Source organism: Lactuca sativa, chromosome 8 (genome assembly GCF_002870075.4).
Source record: "Lactuca sativa cultivar Salinas chromosome 8, Lsat_Salinas_v11, whole genome shotgun sequence".
In the NCBI taxonomy this organism is placed as follows: Eukaryota; Viridiplantae; Streptophyta; class Magnoliopsida; order Asterales; family Asteraceae; genus Lactuca; species Lactuca sativa.
The window spans coordinates 204,880,434-204,902,771 of record NC_056630.2 but is presented as its reverse complement, the minus strand read 5'-3'; the positions used below and the strand labels follow the sequence as shown (position 1 = coordinate 204,902,771).

The 22,338-nt window shown below is 35.4% G+C and overlaps 2 protein-coding genes across 2 annotated transcripts; both read right to left on the bottom strand.

The window, feature by feature from the left end:
* Nucleotides 1–444: 444 nt before the first annotated feature.
* On the bottom strand, nt 445–3,243 carry LOC111919298 (heavy metal-associated isoprenylated plant protein 26). The gene is made up of 2 exons (XM_023914904.3): nt 3,063–3,243; nt 445–1,145 (listed from the first exon to the last, which is right to left on the bottom strand). The coding sequence occupies exons 1-2, from the start codon at nt 3,144–3,146 to the stop codon at nt 765–767; spliced, it is 465 nt and encodes a 154-aa protein (XP_023770672.1). The 5' UTR covers nt 3,147–3,243; the 3' UTR covers nt 445–764.
* Nucleotides 3,244–7,431: 4,188 nt separating this feature from the next.
* LOC111919287 (uncharacterized) lies at nt 7,432–8,094 on the bottom strand. The gene has a single exon (XM_023914895.2). It carries the CDS (start codon nt 8,092–8,094, stop codon nt 7,432–7,434), a length of 663 nt encoding a protein of 220 aa, XP_023770663.2.
* Between the last annotated feature and the right edge of the window lie 14,244 nt (nt 8,095–22,338).

Below are 22,338 nucleotides of genomic sequence, written 5' to 3'. Positions count from 1 at the left end.
CTAAAATCGTCCATGAGTTGTTCCATTTAATCAACCTTTAATTAATTAACAACCAATCCCTACAATGAATTAATTCTAAATAATCAAAATCTGATTCCATTTAATTTTTCGTAAAATTAATAAATTAATTTCTTTCAAAATTCTTTTATCTTCTAATTGTTCAGTTGGGTCATAATGGTAACTCAAACTGAACATATATTTATTAAAAATATTACCAATAATTATCACATTGGACCCCATTTCCAACGGTCTTCATATCAAATAAAAAATAGCATATTTGTTTTAACAAAATGGCATCAAATATACATATATTAATTACAAATCTACCATTGACAACCTCGTTTGTGTTCCAAAAATGATTCGCGGATAAGTTTTATATAATTTTACTAATAAAATAGCGCAACGCTTACATGAAATAAAAAAAAAATAAAAAAAAAAACCATGGAAGAACAAAATATGTTTTCTTGAAATATAAAAGACTGTTACACACAATATCACATATAATAGATAATTCATTATAAAAAAAATATACAAATATCAAAACAAAACCTATCCACTATAAAATACGACAAAAAAAAAAGAACTAAAAGACAACAAAATAACCCATAGACCCGACACTATTTTTTTTTCCCCTTTTCATCATTTTTCTACAAATAAATAAACATTAAACATGGCTCTGACATATGCACCAATACTTATATTTGCTTGTATATTTAGAAGTCATTTTGGTTAACTTTTAAAATTTCAAAATACTCTCCGACCAATCACATGATGGCACATGCGGCCGGATTCTCATCACTGAAAGCAGTGGTGTACCGAACTTCAGTAGAGCTGGCTCGTGCCAACTGGTTGTGTGGATCTTCAACGTACCGCACATATCCAGCCGGTGCCTTTTTGTCATACACACCTTGCGCGTATGGATGTGCCACAATATCATATGGCACATAAGGCCAGAGTTCTACCTTTTTACCAGTACGATGAGCCACACGAGATAAAACTTTGTGTGGTTCAACGTATCCAACAACTGTAAGCTTGTGCTGTTTTCGTTCAACAGTTACAGATGTCACGCCTTTCATCCCTTCTACTGATTTCCTCACTTTCCTTTCGCAACCATCACAATCGATCTTCACTTTGATCTCCACCGTCTATTACATGACACAAAAACTCAAATTAGAAAAAAAAAATTACTATAGATTCTTTACATAAAAGAAATAGCAATGTATTTTATTAATTTGTTTATTATAGCAACTTATTTTTCATATATTTTGTATCATAACATTAAACATTAAAAAGTGTTTGTCATCCAACTACAAACAAACTTTTAATAGAAAAATAAAGATACAATATTATAATGAGATAGATTTTACAAAGCAAATAATTTTTAAATAGAAAAATATAAAACACAAAATTATAATATATAAATAAATAAAATATTATTTCTTTTTCTATGTTCTAAATATAAAATAGAGTTTTGAATATTCGGTACTTCACTTTATGAATTTTGTGGCATGTTCATACTTGATATGAGAAAGGTGGCAAGAATTTATTTGGTGAATGGGAATGGTTAGCGGCGGATAAGGGGGAGTGACAAATAAATTGTGACATTTAGTGCCATGCCAAAACAAATCGGCATAATGTCTATGTGGGCCAATCTGGACCACTTTTTGGTCAACTCAAACATGCATCGTGGGACTTCTATTTAGATTGATATCTAACCATTTGGTTGATTATGTTTATTAAATTTATAAATATTTTAGAAAAAAAATATAGGAAACAATTTTGTTACACAGAATAAACGCAAAACAATCTTAATCTTATACTGTATTTGATATTTTTACTAAACTGAAATGGATTGAAATGAATATCAACAAACAATCTTATCCAAAAAAGACAAATACTCTCGTATATTCAAATGACGTAAATGTCCCTAGGCATGACCCACTAGAGAACATGTATGAATTGTTTTTCTTATTTAATAAGTACTATGAAGTATGAACTAACATAAAATACGACTATAAGGCATCACAATTAAAATTAAAATTATTGATGATCATTCATGGCACATGATTACTAGAATATAGAAATATTAATGTTGTTATGATTAATATCAAAGCACTTTATATAGAAAGAGTACAAAAGTTAATCATTAAAGCTTTCAATAATACCATATAAATTGAATAGCCAGGTTCTGATATGTTACCAATTATACCCAAAAAAATAATAATATATTTCTTTAGTAATTTGAAATAAAAGTTATTACACTTATTTAAAGATTCAAAAAGCATATAACTTTATTTTTTAGTTAGATTAAATATGTGAAAAGCCACCAAAAAGCTATCTAGCGGTATTAATATTCTTTTTTTTTTTTTTTAAATTTTGTGCTGTGTTGTCTTAGACATGAGAAAAAGCCAAACAAGGCTGTAAGCATCATTCCTTTTGCTTTCATTAGCTAGGCTTTCTCTATCATCTTCCTAAAGGCAGACAAGTATCATCAAATAACCGAAGCATTACATTTGTACAACTTTTAATGCACAATGTACAAACCCACACCAGAATATACTACTATTTTCTTGATTGTTTTAAAAAAATCATTTTTTTTGCTAGAAATTGATATGAACAACGGAAATAACTTGAGATCAAGAATTCCGATCCTAAAATCAGTGTTCGTGAATCGTTATTTGTGTTCATTTTTTCAAAATCTTCTTTCGAATTTTTAGCTGGAAGTAAAAAATCACAAGTGAATTTGAGTTAAAAACTCGAAATCGAAAAATATGATCCCTAATTTTACGTTCGTGTATATGTGATCTTATTTCATAATCGATTTACCAATTTTAAATATCTTGAGAACACGAACGCCGATCAAACAGCGGACATAATTTCAGAAGAAATCTGAATATGTCAAATTCAAACTCTACTGGATCTGAGTACCACTCGAATCAATTATATTTGGCTACAGAATTTTCCTTCTATATATGTGATCGAGTGTATGTGTTCATGGAGTCATTAGAATAAAATCTGTAGACAATAAAGCAAAAATCGAATGCAATTAAGCTGTATTTTACCTGTAACTGCTTGCGCTTTTTGTACTTTCTATTGCTTCCACCTCTGCAATCGAATATGTTGGAAAGATGATCAAGAGCTCCCATGGCTGCTTTCTCTCTGTTGGTTTAGATATTTCTACTCTGACAACGGTAATATCTCACTTGATAGCTAGTTTTCTTTTCTAGTTTACTTAGTCAATACGGTTTTGAAAACAGGCGTTAGCTAGCTTCATATATTTATAGTGGAAATGGAATGTCGTATTGGCCCTTGTGATTTATTTGTTAGTTATTCAAGGCCTTGAAGTTTTGAGAAGTTGCTATACAGTCCTCTAAGTTAAGTCAAAGTGAGTTGTCAGGGAGGAAGAGTGTGGCAAACATAATTGTATATTTGTATCATTTAAGTTTCAAACATGTGAAGAAAGTAAACAGGATAGCAAACATAAGTGAAATTGAAATATAATACGTAATGATAACAAACAATATTGATTATGATTTATGAACATTTAGTAAGTGTTAGTTGTAGCTCGTGTCAATGGGCACAGTATTTTAGATGATGACTTAGGGCCTTTAAATTTTTAAGGCCTTACTTTTATATGCTTTATTATTTTAGTATAAAAAACCTGATATATATCGTATACAACAGTTGAGTAGAAAAGAGAAAGAAAATAAAGTAAAAGAAAATAAACAAAAAATGTTAGAATACTAAAGATAAATTTATAACAACGACATTAAAAAAACAATAACAAAAAAGGTCACCCTCTTTTACTAATTATTTCATTGTAAGATTCTAATTTTTTTTTTATATATTGCCTAGGGCCTCAAATCGCCGTGTTTAATATATTACTTGTTTTTAGTTTTGATGGGTGTTTACACATGAGTTTTGAATGTTATGTTAGTTACAGTGTATTGAACTATAAAGTTGATTGATTTCTCACATCTTGATTTTATTTTTAATTGAGCTTAATCATTTGTGGGTTAGCCATGAAAAGAGTTGTCAACGTTGTTGTTTTAATGCGCCATTTCCAAAACTATGTGACCTTAGAGTGAGCTTTTTTTTCTTTGATCTTGCATGAGCATTGCCAAACTATTCTTTTCCCCGAGGACATGCCAACCCACTCACATGGAGATGCAGCTTTGCTCTTTGATAAAAGATTATGTGGGTCGATTGAGGACATTGTAGTTTGTGAATGTCCTTTCCTTAGGGACATCCAATGGCGACTTGCTTGGTTACCCATTAGGTTTGGTGGTTTGTGGTTGTACGCAGCGGTAGAGACTTCCTCATATGCTTTTCTGGCCTCACAACCTAAATCGTGGTGTCACATGACCATATCTTACGAGATAACAACATATGTGGTATGAATTCTGATTATGTTTGTGTTTTGGCTTGTCTTTGTGGTATGATTCCAGAATTTGACTTTAGAGCTTTCACTAATAAGGAAATTTTCATCCTAACGTCCAACATGCATTGGCAAGTGTTATTTTTAATAAAATTGTCCAAGACATGAAAATATATTTCGACATGACTGTTAGACAGTATGTAGTTTCTGAGTGTCTACGTGCACTTTATGTTCATGATTTTCTTATGGTTATTCCTATTAATGGTCTTGGCCAACATATATCATCCGTGAAATATCGTGCTATCCTCAAGTAAACCTTCTGATAACTTGATTTCCAGTTGACGAGATATGTCATATTTGTCACAAGACATGCTTGGACTCTTTTAGGGAGCATACAATACATTGTATAGAGCTCTCGGGTTTTAAGTACCGACACGATCTAGTGAGGGATGTTCTTTTAACATATTTAAGAGTGTCGAGGTTTCTTACAATAAAGAGACACATGTGAACTTTTTGACTGACCCGCTGGAAGGAAGATCAATACTTCGACCAACTGATGTTTTAGTTTTTGGATGGATATAAAGAAAACACAAATGTGTAGATCTAATAGAGATATCCACTCTTGTTTGCTTGGGGAGTGGGGTTTTTGTTATGGGCAGACTGTTTTAAAAGTTATTTCATGCAAAGTAATAAAACATGATAAAAACAAGCATGGAAAATCAATATACATTTATATTATTTGCGTTTGGTACATGTGTTTTTAATATGTCAGATGTGAAACTCCTCAATATAGTCCAATGGGTCATGCATAATAATGTTATGACCGTTAGATCTATAGATGTGGTTTTTAAAAGAATTAAATTCGTCACCCAAAAAATGTTAACAATATATTTTGTTGTTTTTTTACCCGTTACTACTATATAAAATTTTTAAAATTATGAAGCAAAAAAGATTTAACTATAAAAGGTTCAATGAAACATATTTATAAAAAGTATTACAAAACCTAATTTATGATATTTATTTAAGTGTTGATTTGTATTTTCCAATTGTTGACTAAGAAAACTTATGGTCAACCAAGTCACTAGACGTTATGACAAGTGTATTACTTATATTATGTATAACATAACAATCACATAAAATTATATATTCGAAATGATGGGACATTTAACCATTGATACCGTCATTTAAAATAAAAATATCTAAGTATATTGACGAGTAGTTAAGCTCAAACAATTTATTATCAAGTTACGTATAAGATTAGTAAACAACGAAGTTACAAAGATATTAAGGATTACGAGAAAGCATGTTGTATTCAATAGGTTTAAGGACGTTAACCCGGACAGATTCTTTGTTAAACCTAGGGGTGTTCGTTTGGATGGATCGGTTTGATCCGATCCAATTAAGTGAATCCAAATTGATTTCGGTTTTCAAAACATGGATCTGAATAGTTCAATCTAAATTCAAATCCGATCCGATCCGATCCAATTACAATTCGGTTGGATCGGTTTTTATAATTCAGTTTTCAAAAAACGAAACATTTTAAAACGATATATATAATTATAATATTACCCAAATTTACACAAGAGCCAAAAACAAATTATTTAGTTGTGTTTTGAAATTTATAAACAACTATTAAGAAGATATATTATGGTTAAATATTTTATAGATAGAAAACTTTTGAGAGAAAATACATATTAATGTTTTTTTTATCGGATGAAATGTTTTGAACCTATTTGAAAAAATAAATTACCAAATTAATAAATAACTATGGATATATATTATAAATAGATAAATATTAGTAAATGTTTATTTGGTTTTTTTGGACTATTCGGTTCTTATTTTATAAACCAAAACCAATCCGAAATCCAAAATTATAATTCGGTTTTTTTAAAAACCAATCCAAAAATTCGTATATCCGAACCAAATAATCCAATCCAAATTGTCCAATTGGATAATTCGGTTTTATCCGAATAGTGAACAGTCCTAGTTAAACCTCCTTTAAACGAATCGGTCTAATTACGTTTTTAAAAACATTGGATAGGCTGTGTTTTATGGGGTTATTTGAAAGAAGTGTTTACGAGAAGGATAGTTAATGTACAATTAGGAAAAGTAGAAGGGAGAAAATGTAGATACAGTAGGCAAAGTCGGCAGTCGTGGGACCACACGTTCTTCCACGTGTCAAGTGATGATTTGAAAGCTATTAATAGCGTAGATATGGGATTATGCATGGGAAAATCTGCAAATTGCACCGACCATCAAGACTGCATCTCGTCACACTACAAGGTGGTTTCAAAGAAGCTGCATCTTGGCCTTTTATTTATTTATTTATTTTACTTTTATTAGTATGGACAGTAATAAATGCTACTAAGACTCGAAGTATGTAACTGGTCTTTGAAATCATTATAATAGTATTAGGAAAAAAAAAATTCATATCATAAGACCATCCGTTATACCCACCACATATCACATATGTGGTGGGTGCCACATCAACACTACATTTCACTACTACTAACATAGGATACCTACTACTAACACACCACTCCACATCATTATTTTTATTTTTCTTTTAATTCAAAAATACAATAAAATTACTTTTTTTTAATTCAAAAATTACAATAAAATTACATTTTTTATAATTAAAAAGCATTCATTTTTTTAAAACTATTTTTTCATTAATTATAGAAATAAAATAAAAACTTTAAACTACATTACTTAGTTAATCTAGAAAAAAAAACATTACATTGATAAGAAAACGAACAAACGTACATATAAAAATCCTAATCGTCGTTCATGCTATGTTGGTACAAATGTTCCGCGACATCTTCTCGAAGATTGAAACACGTTTCACTGTTATGAATTTCAACAACTCGCTCTAAAAAAGCATTCGTTCCGGGTACGAACTCCTCAATTGGAACGACAACGTCGTTCGGATCATACGTGCAAATCGCTCGACCTTCATCTTCAATAATCATATTATGCATTATAATACATGCTAGGACCATTCGCTTAATTCTTTTTTTATCCCAGAGTCGTGTAGCATATTTCACTACATGTCATGTTTGCTTAAGGACTCCAAATGCCCTCTCGATATCCTTTCTCGCCGATTCCTGTTTTTTTGTAAAAAATTTTGCTTTTTCACTTTGAGGAACCGAGTATGCCTTCATCAATGTAGAATAATCCGGGTATATCCCATCACCAAGGTAGTAACCGTATTTGTACGCGTGCCCGTTTACCGTGAACGTCATATCAGGTGCTTTGCCGGTCCAAATATCGTTGAAAAATGGAGACTGACCAAGAACATTAAGGTCGTTGTTAGACCCCGCTACTCCAAAAAAGGCATGCCATATCCACAAATCTTGAGATGCAACAGCTTCTAGGATGATAACCGGTTCACCTATATCTCCTAGAGTGAATTGACCATGCCATGCAGTTGGACATTTTTCCCAAGCCACATGCGTACAATCTAGACCGCCAAGCATACCAGGAAATCCATGCCTCTCTTCATGAGTCGAATATAATCTCTCAATATCACGTTGAGTAGGTTTACGCAAATATTCTTCATGAAAAACCTCATAAACACATGCAGAAAACCAATCTACGCATTCAACTGCGGTCCTCTCGGATACTTTCAAGTATTCGTCAGATGCATCAAATGCTATACCGTATCCCAAATACCTAAGAGCAGCCGCACATTTTTGTATACTACTAAAACCCATTCTTCATCTAGCGTCGCGTTTTTGTTTGAAAAAATCATAACGAGATTCTAAAGCATTACTAATACGTAAAAATATAGCCTTATTCAGACGGAAACGACGTTCGAACGAGTCATCATTATAAAGACAATTATCGGCAAAGTAATCACGTACCAATAAGTCGTGTGCGGCTTGGCGATCACGATTGACGACCGCCCTTGTACGCGCTGCATTCGAACTTTCTTCGGCGTGAACGTGTTGCACAACATTGAAGAATGTCTCGACGAATTCTACGTCGTCATCCGAGTCAAAACTTTTTAAAAATTCCATATGTATTGTGGGATCCATGTGTATGTGTTTTGTGGTTTTAGAGAATAGAATGGGGTGTAAATTTTTGTATAATAGAAGTGTTATTTATAATTAGTAAATTGTGTTTGAAAAAAAAAACGGCCAAAATAGCCGTTCAACGGCCAAAAAATCGAACACCAATCAGCTTTCTCGTTTGAATCCGTCGTCGGGAACACGAAGAACCACGACCACGCCCGACCACGGAACGTCGGGGTGGTGTGCACGATCCGTGCTCGTTGCCACATAGACCACGATTGCCTTTGTGGTATGTATACCACAAGGCCTAATGATAAAAGTTATCTTGAAAAGAACTTATTTTGTTTCTCAAATTTATCGATTTCATATTTTGGGTGGGTTTAAACTCGCACCAGTCCGATCCTAATTAAGTAATTAGGCTCCAATCCAATTTTGATTGTTAGATGGCGATTTATTTAAGATTAGCCTATAAATGTCAATGAAGTTTTGAGCATTTTTAGATTTTGTATTATATTTGTTTAAAATTTCTAAAATATAAATTACGCAAAATCCCATAAAAATCATGATAGTTTATAATTTTTTTTCTTTTAACTATGTAAAAATACTTTTCAACTTCAACAATGGGTCTTTTATTAGTATTTAAGAAAACAAACAAATACTAGTTTCAATTTCACAAAAACCATTATAATTTGAAGGGTTTTTTTTTTTATTTTTTATTTTTATTTTTTTTAATACATGTAACCATAACAATATTCTTTCGGGGTTTTCAAGTTAGTATTGAAAAGCATTTAAGATGAATTTGACAAAACTAGCTGGTACATGGTAGCTGAAAGCTGGAAGCTGTAGATTTTATTTATACAGAAGTGTTAGACAAAAGTATATGTTAGTGTTGGAAATAATGCCTATTTCATTACAATCTTAATCACCTATCAAGTATGGATACTACTAACTTAATCTGGTTAGTATAGGTTTGTTGGAGACTAAAATTGAACTTTTTGGAATTTGATGGTTTAGTTTTAGAGTTATAGTGTAGTTGTGTAGAGCTTAAATTTGGATGTACAACACGACATTTCACAAAGGAGTTTGGAAGCTACTAATTTAAAGGGTTGATGACTATTTATCACTATATATGTATTTTTCCCGCATGAGGTTCAAATACACTCCATGTTTTGTATTGAGTGAAAACTGACATCAACTGATTTTGTGTATAGTTCATTCACAAATTACTCTCTCGTTTTCTATGACATCCCTTAATTTCTCGGCCAGAAAAGACCGATTTAATTTATGTTTTTTAAAATAAAATAAGAGAAATCTTTTCAAAAGATGTTGCGAAATTGTTCCCCAAACAAAATATGATAAAAGTTTATCGAAACCCTTCATTAAGAAGGTATATGTTTTCCATATATATATATATATATATATATATATATATATATATATATATATATATATATATATATATATATATATATATATATATATATCAAAACCTCGGGATGTAATGTTCCGATACAGATCAAAAGCATAAACAAGACATTATAAGCTTTTCAACAGTTATTTACAACTACTGGCCTATAATCCAAAAATTTCTCGTCGTCCTCCGACTATGCTCGGGGTCCACTACCTGTAACATAAAAAGCTGAGTGGGTCAGGCTTGGGAGCCTGGTGAGCATATAGGGTTTTCAACCCACAATAATAATAAACTTATTAAGTTCACCAATCAACAATAACCCTGATTACCCGTTCCCGTTATCCTCACTTTACGTCCCTAAACACTTTTCACAAGGGACCTAGCCTAAAGAATATCATCGGGATGGACACTACTGCTAAGGGGTTTCCTCAGCCATACATGTCCTAAAGGCAACCATGAGGGGGATGGAGTATAGCGAAAGAACACTCTTAGTTCATTAACACCTACAGGTTGCGGACCTGCTAATGTTTCCCACCGGACTGTCTAGAAAGTCCGTGGTCGTCATCCAAACTCCGCTAGATGACTTGATCTCAAAACAGATCGATGTCTCTCATCAATTTTATTTTATCACACATCACTATCTACCCATGTTCTACCCAACATATTTGTAGATAAAAATACTTATACAGTTTAAAACTTGTATAAAACATCAACACAACAATCACCTCAAATAAACAATTAATATATTTACACATAGCACATATTATAAGGTAAATACTTCATATCTATGTGTAAAATGAAAGTGACTATACACTCACATGATTTGATGATAATCGGGCAGCAATTCGTTTCCTAAAACGATCGTTTCTAATAAAACGGGGAGTTTTATTGAGAAACCGGGCTTTGTAAAAGTCGGGCTTCGAAACAAAAAAAAATAAATTTTCCGGGCTTCTCGGGCACTTCGTGGCGTATTCCGGGCTTTACAATCGATACCGGGGCTTTGGGGGATTCTAAGATGAAGAAAATATGAAGAGAGGGGCTAAATATGGCAAAACTCCAAAAGTAACCGAGAGCCTTCGCAGGTACCCTTCTATTTATAGGGTCCGAAGTCCTGATCCAAGGGCTGAGAGTCTTCTGATCCAACGGCTAAGAGGCTTCGCAGGGGGGGTGGCTCGCACATGGTTTGCGCATGCGAGGGCTCGCTGGCAGTCTGTGATTGGACCGAGGCGTGTGTCCGATGCGCAGGTGGTTAGCATGTGCGAGGGTCTCGGTGGCACTCGCTGATTGGACCGCTTCGGATAAAGCCAGGTGCTCGAATGACTCAGCAGCTCGGGTGACTCAGCAGGACACGTGGCGCATGCGAGGCGAGGGTGACGTGGCAAAGTGTGACTATGTGAATTTTCTTGATTTTCGCGCCAAAACTTCTAAAATCCATAACTTTCGCATACGAGCTCCCTTTTTGATATTCTTTATATGTACGCGTAGCTAAAATTACGCTCTACAACTTCCGTTTAGACTTCGTTGGCTAATTTTGACTTTAAATTTTATATTATTATTTTTAACAGACCGAGACAGGAAATCCGTTAAAAATTCATAACTTCTTCATCCGACGTCCATTTTCGTCAGACTTTTTACCGTTGTGCTCTTAATGACGAGACCTTCAATTCTCGTTTAGGTTGTGTCGGCTAAAAATCGCTCGATCTAAAATTCGAGTTTTTAGTTATCTACTTCTAAGCTGAAACTTCGAAAAATCATAACTTCCTCATACGAAGTCAGATTTGGGCGTTCTTTTTATCGAACTTCTCGGTTTAACGAATACTACGACTTTTATTTAGATCAGTAAGTCTAAAAACTAGTTTATTGAAAACTCACTTTTTACGACATTCAGCACCGTGCCGGTTTTGTCGCGAAACTTCGACATGTCATAACTTCTTCGTTATAACTCGGATTTTGGTATTCTTTATATCCCCGAAATCCTTGTTTCGACAACTACAACTTTATGTAAAGATATCGGGCTTATCTTACACTTTAATTTTGACGCTTATTTTTATTCTTAATTAATTAAGCCCTAATAATTATGCATAAAACACATAATTCACATAATATTCACATAATTCCTTTTCATTTCTTCAAAATGAGTTACAAAGGTTAACCTAGACTATCACTTCAATATAAATGCCTAGGCTAGAAACACGAGTGTTACAATTCTCTCCCCCTTAGGATGATTCCGTCCCCGAAATCACATATCACCAAACAAATGCGGGTAGCGACTCATCATGTCACTCTTCGTTTCCCAAGTGAGATTTGGTCCATTTGTATGTTTCCAGCGCACAAGCACTAAATCGACCATCTTGCGTCGTAACTTCATAGTCTTATGGTCAACGATTGCCTCGGGTTCTTCGATCAACCTCTTGTTTTCATCCAACCTTAACTCAGAAATCGGAATTATGTCGGGTACATCTCCCATGAACTTTCTCAAGTAACACACATGAAAGGTGTTATGAATACCCTCCAGTTCTTCCGGTAACTCTAGCTTGTAAGCTTGATTCCCGATCTTCTGAAGAACTTTGAACGGTCCAATAAACCTTGGACTCAACTTCCCTCGTTTCCCAAATCTTAAGTGAGACTTTAAGTAAAACTGAATCTTCAACTTCAAAGGTTATCGGTTGTCTTTTCTTGTCAGCATAACTCTCTTTTCGATCTTGAGCAGCTAACATCCTTTCCCTTTTCACTTTCAACTTTTCAGCAGTCTCATGGACTATTTCAGGTCCCATAAACTGCTTTTCCCCACCTTCCAGCCAACATGATGGCGTTCGACACTTTTCCCCATACAAAGCGTGATAAGGTGCCATCTTAATACTTGAGTGGAAACTATTATTATAGGGAAATTCTACTAGAGGTAAGTGTTCATCCCAGTTACCTTGGAATTCTAGGGTACATGCTCTCAGCATATCCTCCAATGTTTGGATCGTTCGTTCGCTCTGACCATCGGTTTGCGGATGGTAAGTTGTACTCAAACACAACTTGGTACCCAATTCCTCTTGTAGACTCCTCTAAAACCTTGTGGTAAAACGGCTGTCACGATCGGACACAATCATTAACGGAACACCGTGAAGCCTCACAATTTCCTTCACGTAAGAATTCGCAAGTTTATCCATAGACCACTTCTCTTTGGCTGCTATGAAATACGCACTCTTAGTGAAGCGATCAACGACCACCCAAATCATGTCGTGACCGTTCCTTGTTCTGGGCAGTTTAGTCACAAAATCGTCTTCCCATTTACCCATGGGTACGGGTAAAGGCTCTAAACTCCCATACGGTTTCTGATGTTGTGCCTTAACCTTAGCACAAGTTACACACTCGGCCACATACTTAGCAACATCGAGCTTCATCGTCGGCCACCAATAATAGGGCTTTAAATCCCTATATATTTTTGTACTGCCAGAATGAATCGAGTACATGGTCTTGTGAGCTTCTTCCATCAGAAGATCTCTTACTCCGCCCGTCTTAGGTACCCAAATCCTATCTTGGAATACCTTTAACCCTTGGTTGTTTGTACCGAACACTAACGATTTGCCCAAACGTTCTTCCTTTCGGTCATTTTTCTCCAAAGCTTCCTCTTGAGCTTCCTTTATACTTTCCACAATTGTCGAGACAACTTCAATTCTCAACGCTCTTGGCCTTTTCTTTTCAAGGTTTACCTTCCGACTGAGAGCATCATCAACAACATTTGCTTTACCAGGGTGGTAAAGTATCTCACAGTTGTAGTCCTTGAGTAACTTTAGCCAGCATCGTTGCCTCATGTTCAATTCCTTCTGATTAAAGAGATATTAGAGACTCTTATGATCAGTGAAAAGTTTACACTTTGTGCCATAAAGATAATGCCTCCATATCTTTAGGGCGAATACTACCGCTGCCAACTCCAGATCATAAGTGGGGTAGTTCTTTTCATGTTCCTTCAATTGCCTCGATGCATATGCTATAACTTTATCCCTTTGGTTCAGAACACAACCTAACCCAACTCCAGACGCATCGCTATAAACTACTAGTAGTCATCAACTCCTTCAGGCAACGAAAGAATCGATGCTTCACACAATCTCTTCTTCAACTTCTCAAAGGCTTCCTTATGCTTCTCATTCCAAGCATAAGTAGCTCCTTTGTGAGTCAAAGCTGTTAATGGAGTAGCAATCGAAGAAAAGCCTTGGATAAACCTTCGGTAATATCCAGCTAATCCTAAAAAGCTTCGAATCTCCGTAGGACTTTTTGGTTGTTCCCACTTCATCACAGCTTCAATCTTTGCTGGGTCAACCATTATTCCTTCTTAGTTAACCACATGACCTAGAAATTGGACTTCTTGAATCCAAAATTCACATTTGGAGAACTTTGCATACAACTTCTCCTTTTTCAGGACTTCTAGCACTTCATGAAGAAAATGTTTTCATGCTCCTGCTTGCTTTTCGAATAAATCAAGATGTCGTCTATGAATACTATCACGGATTTATCTAAGAATGGTTTACAAACCCTATTCATCAAATCCATGAAAGCTGCTAGGGAATTGGTTAGTCCGAACGACATAACCAAAAATTCATAGTGTCCATATCTTGTTCTAAACGTAGTTTTTTCGATATCCTGCTCTCTCACCTTTAGTTGATGGTATCCCGACCTAAGATTGATCTTTGAGAAATAGCTCGAACCCTGCAACTGGTCGAAGAAGTCATCGATCCTTGGCAACGGGTACTTGTTCTTTATCGTCACTTTGTTTAGCTCTCTATAATCGATGCACATTCTCATGCTTCCGTCTTTCTTCTTTACAAATAACACAGGGACTCCCCAGGGCGATGAACTAGGTTGAATGAAACCCTATTCCAATAACTCCTGAAGTTGTGTCATAAGTTCTTTCATCTCTGTTGGTGCTAATCGATAGGGTGCTTTTGCTATCGGCGTCGTTCCTGGTAACAAGTCGATACGAAATTTTACTTGTCGATCATGGGGCAATTCGGGAAGATCTTCAGGAAAGACTTCCGGATAATCACACACCACCGGAATATTCTACACCTCCTTCTTTTCCATCTTAGCATCGATCACGAACGCTAGATATGATGTACATCCCTTGGCCAAACACTTTCTGGCTTTCATTAGGGAAATGATTCTAGAATTTACTTTGCGTTTGTCTCCATACACCATAAACGACTCTTTCCCTGGCGGGTTTACTTTTACTATCTTCTTTCTACATAATATTTCTGCATCGTTGGCGCTAAGCCAATCCATTCCTAAAACTATGTCGAATCCATTTAACTCGTTAGGCAATAATTCCTCGTGGAACTTATTCCCATCCAAGTCAATGAGGATGTTTTTCATACGATGGCTAACAGGTACAAACTTGCCACTAGCAATCTCGACTAATAAGGCATTAACTAGCCTATCTAAAGGCAAAGCTAGCTTTCTACCAAATTCATGCGATATAAAGGAGTAATTGGCTCCAGAATCAAACAAAATTTGGGCAGAAAATTCGTTTACAAGAAAGGTACCTGAAGCGACATCAACTTCTTCTTTTGCAGCTTCAAGTGTCATCTGAAAGGCTCTCGCCTTCGGCTTTGGTGGTAGATTGGGCTTTGTGGCATCCTTCCTCTTTGGACAGTCTTTAAGAACATGCCCTACTTCATGGCACTCAAAACATACCCTCTTGTCGGATGGACACATGTTGGCATAATGCCCAGTCTTTCCACATTTGAAGCAAGTCACCTCCTCACTACATCTCCCAGAGTACTTTTTCTTGCACTTCTCACACCATTTCACTTCACCTCCTCCTCCTCCAAACTTCTTGGACTTATAAAATTTGCTTTTCTTGTTGGAACCCGAAGTTCCTTCAAATTTTCTCTTTTCACCAACTTCTGCCCTCTCCAGACCCTTCTCTTTGATCTGAACCTCAACATTCTTAGCATCCCAGATGGCGGCTTTCAAAGTGGTTTCTTGCTTAACCATCGAACCAAAGTCTGCTGGTAATCTGAGGGCAAACTTGTTGACCTTAGAGAGTTCAGGTTGAACTAGATGAGGAACAAGCTTCATCTTTTCCATAAAACTAGCAGCGTATTCAGTAACGCTTATCTTTCCTTTCTTTAAATTTTGGAACTCATTGTTGATTTCCAGAAGATCCTGCTCAGAGCAGTACTGCAATTTCAGTTGTACCACAAATTCTTCCCAAGACATCTTACTAGCTTCACCCTTGGGCATCGAATCAGCTAGTAACTTCCACCAGCTCAACACACCAGACTTTAACAGAGGGATTGCAAGTGCGGTCTTTTGTTTGTTGCTGCACTCGCAACTTTCAAACATCGTCTCCATTTCGGAGATCCAATTCATGACTTCCACCGGTGTCGGACTGCCAGATAGACATGGTGGTTTAGATGCCATGAAATCTTTGTATTTGCATCCGCATCCATCAACTCCTCCATCCTGGTTGTTTTGTCTAACTATCGGTGGCTTGGCTTGACCAAGAGTCCCACTGTAGTTCCCTCCTACTGATTGGCCTTCATTCAATACGGGCTGTTCAATAGGCATCGTAGTCTCTTCCCTATGTTGTTGTAGTAATCGCCTTGTCTCCTCCATTTGGCGATCTAACATCATCTGGATCATTGCTTGTACCCCATCCATCGTCATTGGCTCAGGTGCAGCTCCTACAATAGGTACTTGCTAAACTACTTGAGGTTGAGGCTGTTGATCCCTGTTTCCGTTTGCATTTGCAGCTCCACTACGAGTTCTGGCCATTACAATCTATATAACGAATAAGGCGAATTTAGGTATTTATCCTTGTGAGACATGTCAATTCCCTTATCACTCTGAAACGTTTACATGTTAGTTCTAATCTCGTAATCATACTCTTAGAATCCTACACACATAAGGTTTCCAGATCCGGTCGGCAACAGACCATAGATCCGAACAAATAATGGCACACATGGCAAACACATAGCATTTAGCACATAAGGGCATTTTAGGCATCTTCCCTAAAATAAACTAGTGCTCGTGTCTAAAATATGGTAGACACTCATCTCACAATCATCACTTAGCATTCTAAGTTCAAGTCTAGAAATTCTACAATTTCTTAGTTCGCTTAAACTAATGCTCTGATACCAACTGTGACATCCCCTAATTTCTCGGCCAGAAAAGACCGATTTAATTTATGCTTTTTAAAATAAAATCAGAGAAATCTATTCAAAAGATGTTGCGGAATTGGTACCCAAACAAAATATGATAAAAGTTTATCAAAACCCTTCATTAAGAAGGTATATGTTTTCCATATATATATATATATATATATATATATATATATATATATATATATATATATATCAAAACCTCGGGATGTCATGTTCCGATACAGATCAAAAGCATAAACAAGACATTATAAGCTTTTCAACAGTTATTTACAACTACTGACCTATAATCCAAAAATCTCTCATCGTCCTCTGACTATGCTCGGGGTCCACTACTTGTAACATAAAAAGCTGAGTGGGTCAGGCTTAGGAGCCTGGTGAGCATATAGGGTTTTCAACCCACAATAATAATAAACTTATTAAGTTCACCAATCAACAATAACCCTGATTACCCGTTCCCGTTATCCTCACTTTATGTCCCTAAACACTTTTCACAAGGGACCTAGCCTAAAGAATATCATCGGGATGGACACTACTGCTAAGGGGTTTCCTCAGCCATACATGTCCTAAAGGCAACCATGAGGGGGATGGAGTACAGCGAACGAACACTCTTAGTTCATTAACACCTACAGGTTGCGGACCTGCTAATGTTTCCCACTGGACTGTCTAGAAAGTCCGTGGTCGTCATCCAAACTCCGCTAGATGACTTGATCTCAAAACACATCGAGGCCTCTCATCAATTTTATTTTATCACACATCACTATCTACCCATGTTCTACCCAACATATTTGTAGATAAAAATACTTATACAGTTTAAAACTTGTATAAAACATCAACACAACAATCACCTCAAATAAACAATTAATATATTTACACATAGCACGTATTATAAGGTAAATACTTCATATCTATGTGTAAAATGAAAGTGACTATACACTCACATGATTTGATGATAATCGGGCAGCAATTCGTTTCCTAAAACGATCGTTTCTAATAAAACGGAGAGTTTTATTGAGAAACCGGGATTTGTAAAAGTCGGGCTTTGAAACCGAAAAAAATAAATTTTCCGGGCTTCTCGGGCACTTCGTGGCGTATTCCGGGCTTTACAATCGATACCGGGCTTTGGGGGATTCTAAGATGAAGAAAATATGAAGAGAGGGGCTAAATATGGAAAAAGTCTAAAAGTAACCGAGAGCCTTCGCAGGTACTCTTCTATTTATAGGGTCCGAAGTCCTGATCCAAGGGCTGAGAGTCTTCTGATCCGACGGCTGAGAGGCTTCGCAGGGGGGTGGCTTGCACATGGCTCACACATGGTCTACGCATGTGAGGGCTCGCTGGCAGTCTGTGATTGGACTGAGGCGTGTGTCCGATGCGCAGGTGGTCAGCATGTGCGAGGGTCTCGGTGGCACTCGCTGATTGGACCGCTTCGGATAAGGCCAGGTGCTCGGATGACTCAGCAGGACACGTGGCGCATGCGAGGCGAGGGTGACGTGGCAAAGTGTGACTATGCGAATTTTCTCGATTTTCACGCCAAAACTTCTAAAATCCATAACTTTCGCATACGAGCTCCGTTTTTGACGTTCTTTATATGCACACGTAGCTACAATTACGCTCTACAACTTCCGTTTAGACTTCGTTGGCTAATTTTGACTTTAAATTTTATATTATTATTTTTAACACACCGGGACAGGAAATCCGTTAAAAATTCATAACTTCTTCATCCGACGTCTGTTTTCGTCAGACTTTTTACTGTTGTGCTCCTAATGACGAGACCTTCAATTCTCATTTAGGTTGTGTCGGCTAAAAATTGCTCGATCTAAAATTCGAGTTTTTAGCTGTCTACTGCTAAGCTGAAACTTCGAAAAATCATAACTTCTCATACGAAGTCAGGTTTGGGCGTTCTTTTTATCGAACTTCTAGGTTTAACGAATACTAAGACTTGAATTTAGATCACTAAGGCTAAAAATTAGTTTATCAAAAACTCACTTTTTACAACATTCAACAACGTGCCGGTTTTGTCGCGAAACTTCGACATGTCATAATTTCTTCGTTATAACTCGGATTTTGGTATTCTTTATATCCCCGAAATCCTTGTTTCGACCACTACAAATTTATGTAAAGATATCAGGCTTATCTTACACTTTAATTTTGACGCTTATTTTTATTCTTAATTAATTAAGCCTTAATAATTAAGCATAAAACACATAATTCGCATAATTCCTTTTCATTTCTTCAAAATGAGTTACAAAGGTTAACCTAGACTATCACATCAATATAAATGCCTAGGCTAGAAACACGAGTGTTACATTTTCTCTATCAAGTCTTAAGGTATTTAGGGGTAACGTAGGGCCGACTCTACCCTTTGCAAAACTAAGCAAGGGCAATGGGCCCCTAATTTTAAAGTTTATTCTATTAATTATATATGTATCTATATGTATTTATTGGATTACAAAGACAAGTTAGAGCTTGACCTGGTGGTAAAAGTGTTAGTGTATTAAACTAAGGGTTTGAGGTTTGAATCTATTTGCTTACCTTTCATTTAAGTTATAAAACCGAAGGGCCCTAATATTTTTTGTTTGCTTAAAGCCCCCAAATTGGTTGAGCTGCCCATGAGTTAGCGTTTGTTAGCTCATTAATGTTGAGTCTATAATGTTTTTCTTGTCTAATTTCTTCTTTAGAGTACTTGCATGAGTAACAAAGATTGTGTAATGAGTTTTGTGTTGTAAGTTTGATGTAAACCAATTGGATCTTAATATTAATAAAAGAGATATGTTGATGTTGGAATCGTTTGAGATTTTCCACGTGGTATCATAGCTATGGGTAGCTTATTATGTTGGTTTTCATCATTGTTTTGTCACTAGATCTTTGAGATCTAGTTTTTTGTTTTGTTCCATTTAGTGTTTTCTTTGTATAGATCTCTCATGACTTGTGGTCGATTCTAGCTTCATTGATAACGTCTATTTTATGCATATATTTATGATGTTTTCTCATTATTTTATACTGTGTTTTTATGCTATTTAGAACTAAAAAATAGTTAAGACGCTTTGAAATGTTAAAATATAGTTAAAATGGGAGCTATAATGCAAAAGGAGGAGAAATGAGCTAAAAAGACGCAAAAAGGGTGTTGTTGGACAACTTTACCCCTTGTAAGTGTTTTGGCCATATCTCATGACTCGTAACTCTGATTGACGATATTCAAAATGTTCTGAAAACTAGACACAATTTTGGACGACTTTCGTGTTTTGAGAAAATGGTTATTCCAAATGAAATCGTCAAGTTTAACACAAACTCCCCGTGTTGAATGGAATCTCCGCGATTCTTGATGTTGACTTGGGGAATACGGGATTGTAATGAATAAATTGACGAGTTGGTATCCAAACTCGTTGAGTTGACGCTGAAAACTATAAATAGAGCTGAAAATTATCCCTAAAGGGAGATCTTAAACCCTATATTGATTCCTGTAATTATAAACCCCCAAGAAGCCGTTTTGAGGGTCTAGGAGGCGACGGGAAGGCCATTAAGCTGACAGGAGTGAAGATCTGAAGGATTGGAGAGCTGATTCATGCAGGTATTCATGTTGTTCATTGTTCCGACCAAGATTAACGTTCAAACATTGATTCTATATGCAATTACTTTCTGATTTGGGTGTTAAAACCCTTTGCTTTGTGTTTATGATTAGATGAAACCTTGATTTTGTGGATTAATTGCTATATGGATTGTTTTATTCATGTTTAATTTATCTTGTAAGCTTTTTTAAAAGATCCTTATGTGTTAATGATAATTATTTTTTGTTAATTACTAAGTATATTGAGTTGTATGAACATCTGCTTGATTCCTTGCCTCTTATGATTTTGATGACCATCAAGATTGTAAGCCTAGTGTTGTGAACATAACCTAGGGGTAACTAGAAAATAAGTAAGTTAATATGTGAGCATGTGTGATGACCAACCACATATGACTTAATTGAATCAAACAATTTGATTAACTATTATTACAAGTTTAACTTGATACAAACTAAACACTAGGAAACTTGTTAGTTTAATCAACTGATCACTGCTTGAATAAATTAGTAATAGTGAACATGAACCTAATCATTTTAGAAATCGGTGAACATGAATAAATAAATCTGTGTGAGCAATTATTTATGATTTAAGATGTAATTTGTTCAAACCAAAGTACCTAAAGAAATTTGTCTTCAGTCACTTTATGGATGTTTGATGTTAAGTGGTATTAAAATAGTTAATAAAACTCTTTTATTGCTTTCGTGCATTTTGTGTAACCTATAATCAAACATTCTAAATTAATTTACTACCGTTCTCCTTGTGTTTAACACCCTTTCTTATCAAAGCTATAATATACTCAATCGAGTTCAATGCCTGTAACGTGTGGTTTAGATGCGATAAACTAGGAATTATAAATAAAAAACTAGTGCTTTAAATATACACATCAAGTTTTTGGCGCCGTTGCCGGGGAACACTTTTCAATTAATTTAGTTTGTTTGATTATTCGTTATTTGTTTTTAATTTTTAGTTTTATTTTATTTTTATTTTTATTTTCGTTGATATCATGTCACTTGTCGGGAAGTTTTTTGTTCTTATTTACAGGAATTCATGATCATACACATTGCGTGGTTTTACTTTTTGCATGGGTTTTGAGATTGCAAACGATTAGGAAATTCTTGACTTCTTTAGTCTACTACTTTGGTGATTTGTCCAACTCAATCCACGACGCGTAGTATAACAAGGCGTATCGAGGGGGTTAAGTGGAAGACCGAACTGTTGCTACTCTTCACTAGTTGGTCAACTCTTGTTCTATATATTAGTTATGGTGCAAAGAAAAAAAGGAAATAGTCTGACAGGTCCCAAAAGTTTTTGTTTTCACAAACCACATCTTACATGCAAGAGATTTAATCAACAATTATTGCTTGATTTCGATGAAAATGAGTGATCATGATATCCTTCTTAGTTATTTTGGTTTGCTATTTTTTTTTAGTTATTTTAGTGAGTTTTTATTTTATTTTTAGTTTGTTTAAACTTTTGATTTCTAAGTTGATGCTCTTGATGTTTCAGATCTTTGCAGAATTTTTTCCCTTCGGATGCTTTCAGAAATTTCCACAAATGGGGTCTAATGCTGATTTGTCATGCAAAAAAATCCGTGAGAGAGTTTGAAGTTGAAAATTGAGAGCCACGACTTTTAATAAGTGTGGGGGTGCACGTCGATTTCGTGAGAGGTTATTATTTTCAAAGAGTGGCGTTTCTAACTATACATTGATTCCTATGACATGGATGATTTGTTCCCATGCCATGGAGTTTTATTTCAACACGAAGCAAAATTATTGTCCCGACTACCACGACATAGTTGACACTTTCTGATGTCGTGGGG

What these genes read in the sequence shown, in the direction of transcription:
- LOC111919298 (XM_023914904.3), bottom strand. Translation starts at nt 3,146, where the DNA reads ATGGGAGCTCTTGATCATCTTTCCAACATATTCGATTGCAGAGGTGGA. An exon ending in AAAAGCGCAAGCAGTTACAG is followed by an intron (nt 1,146 to 3,062) that starts GTAAAATACAGC and finishes GTCATGTAATAG; the next exon opens with ACGGTGGAGATCAAAGTGAA.
- LOC111919287 (XM_023914895.2), bottom strand. Translation starts at nt 8,094, where the DNA reads ATGGGTTTTAGTAGTATACAAAAATGTGCGGCTGCTCTTAGGTATTTG.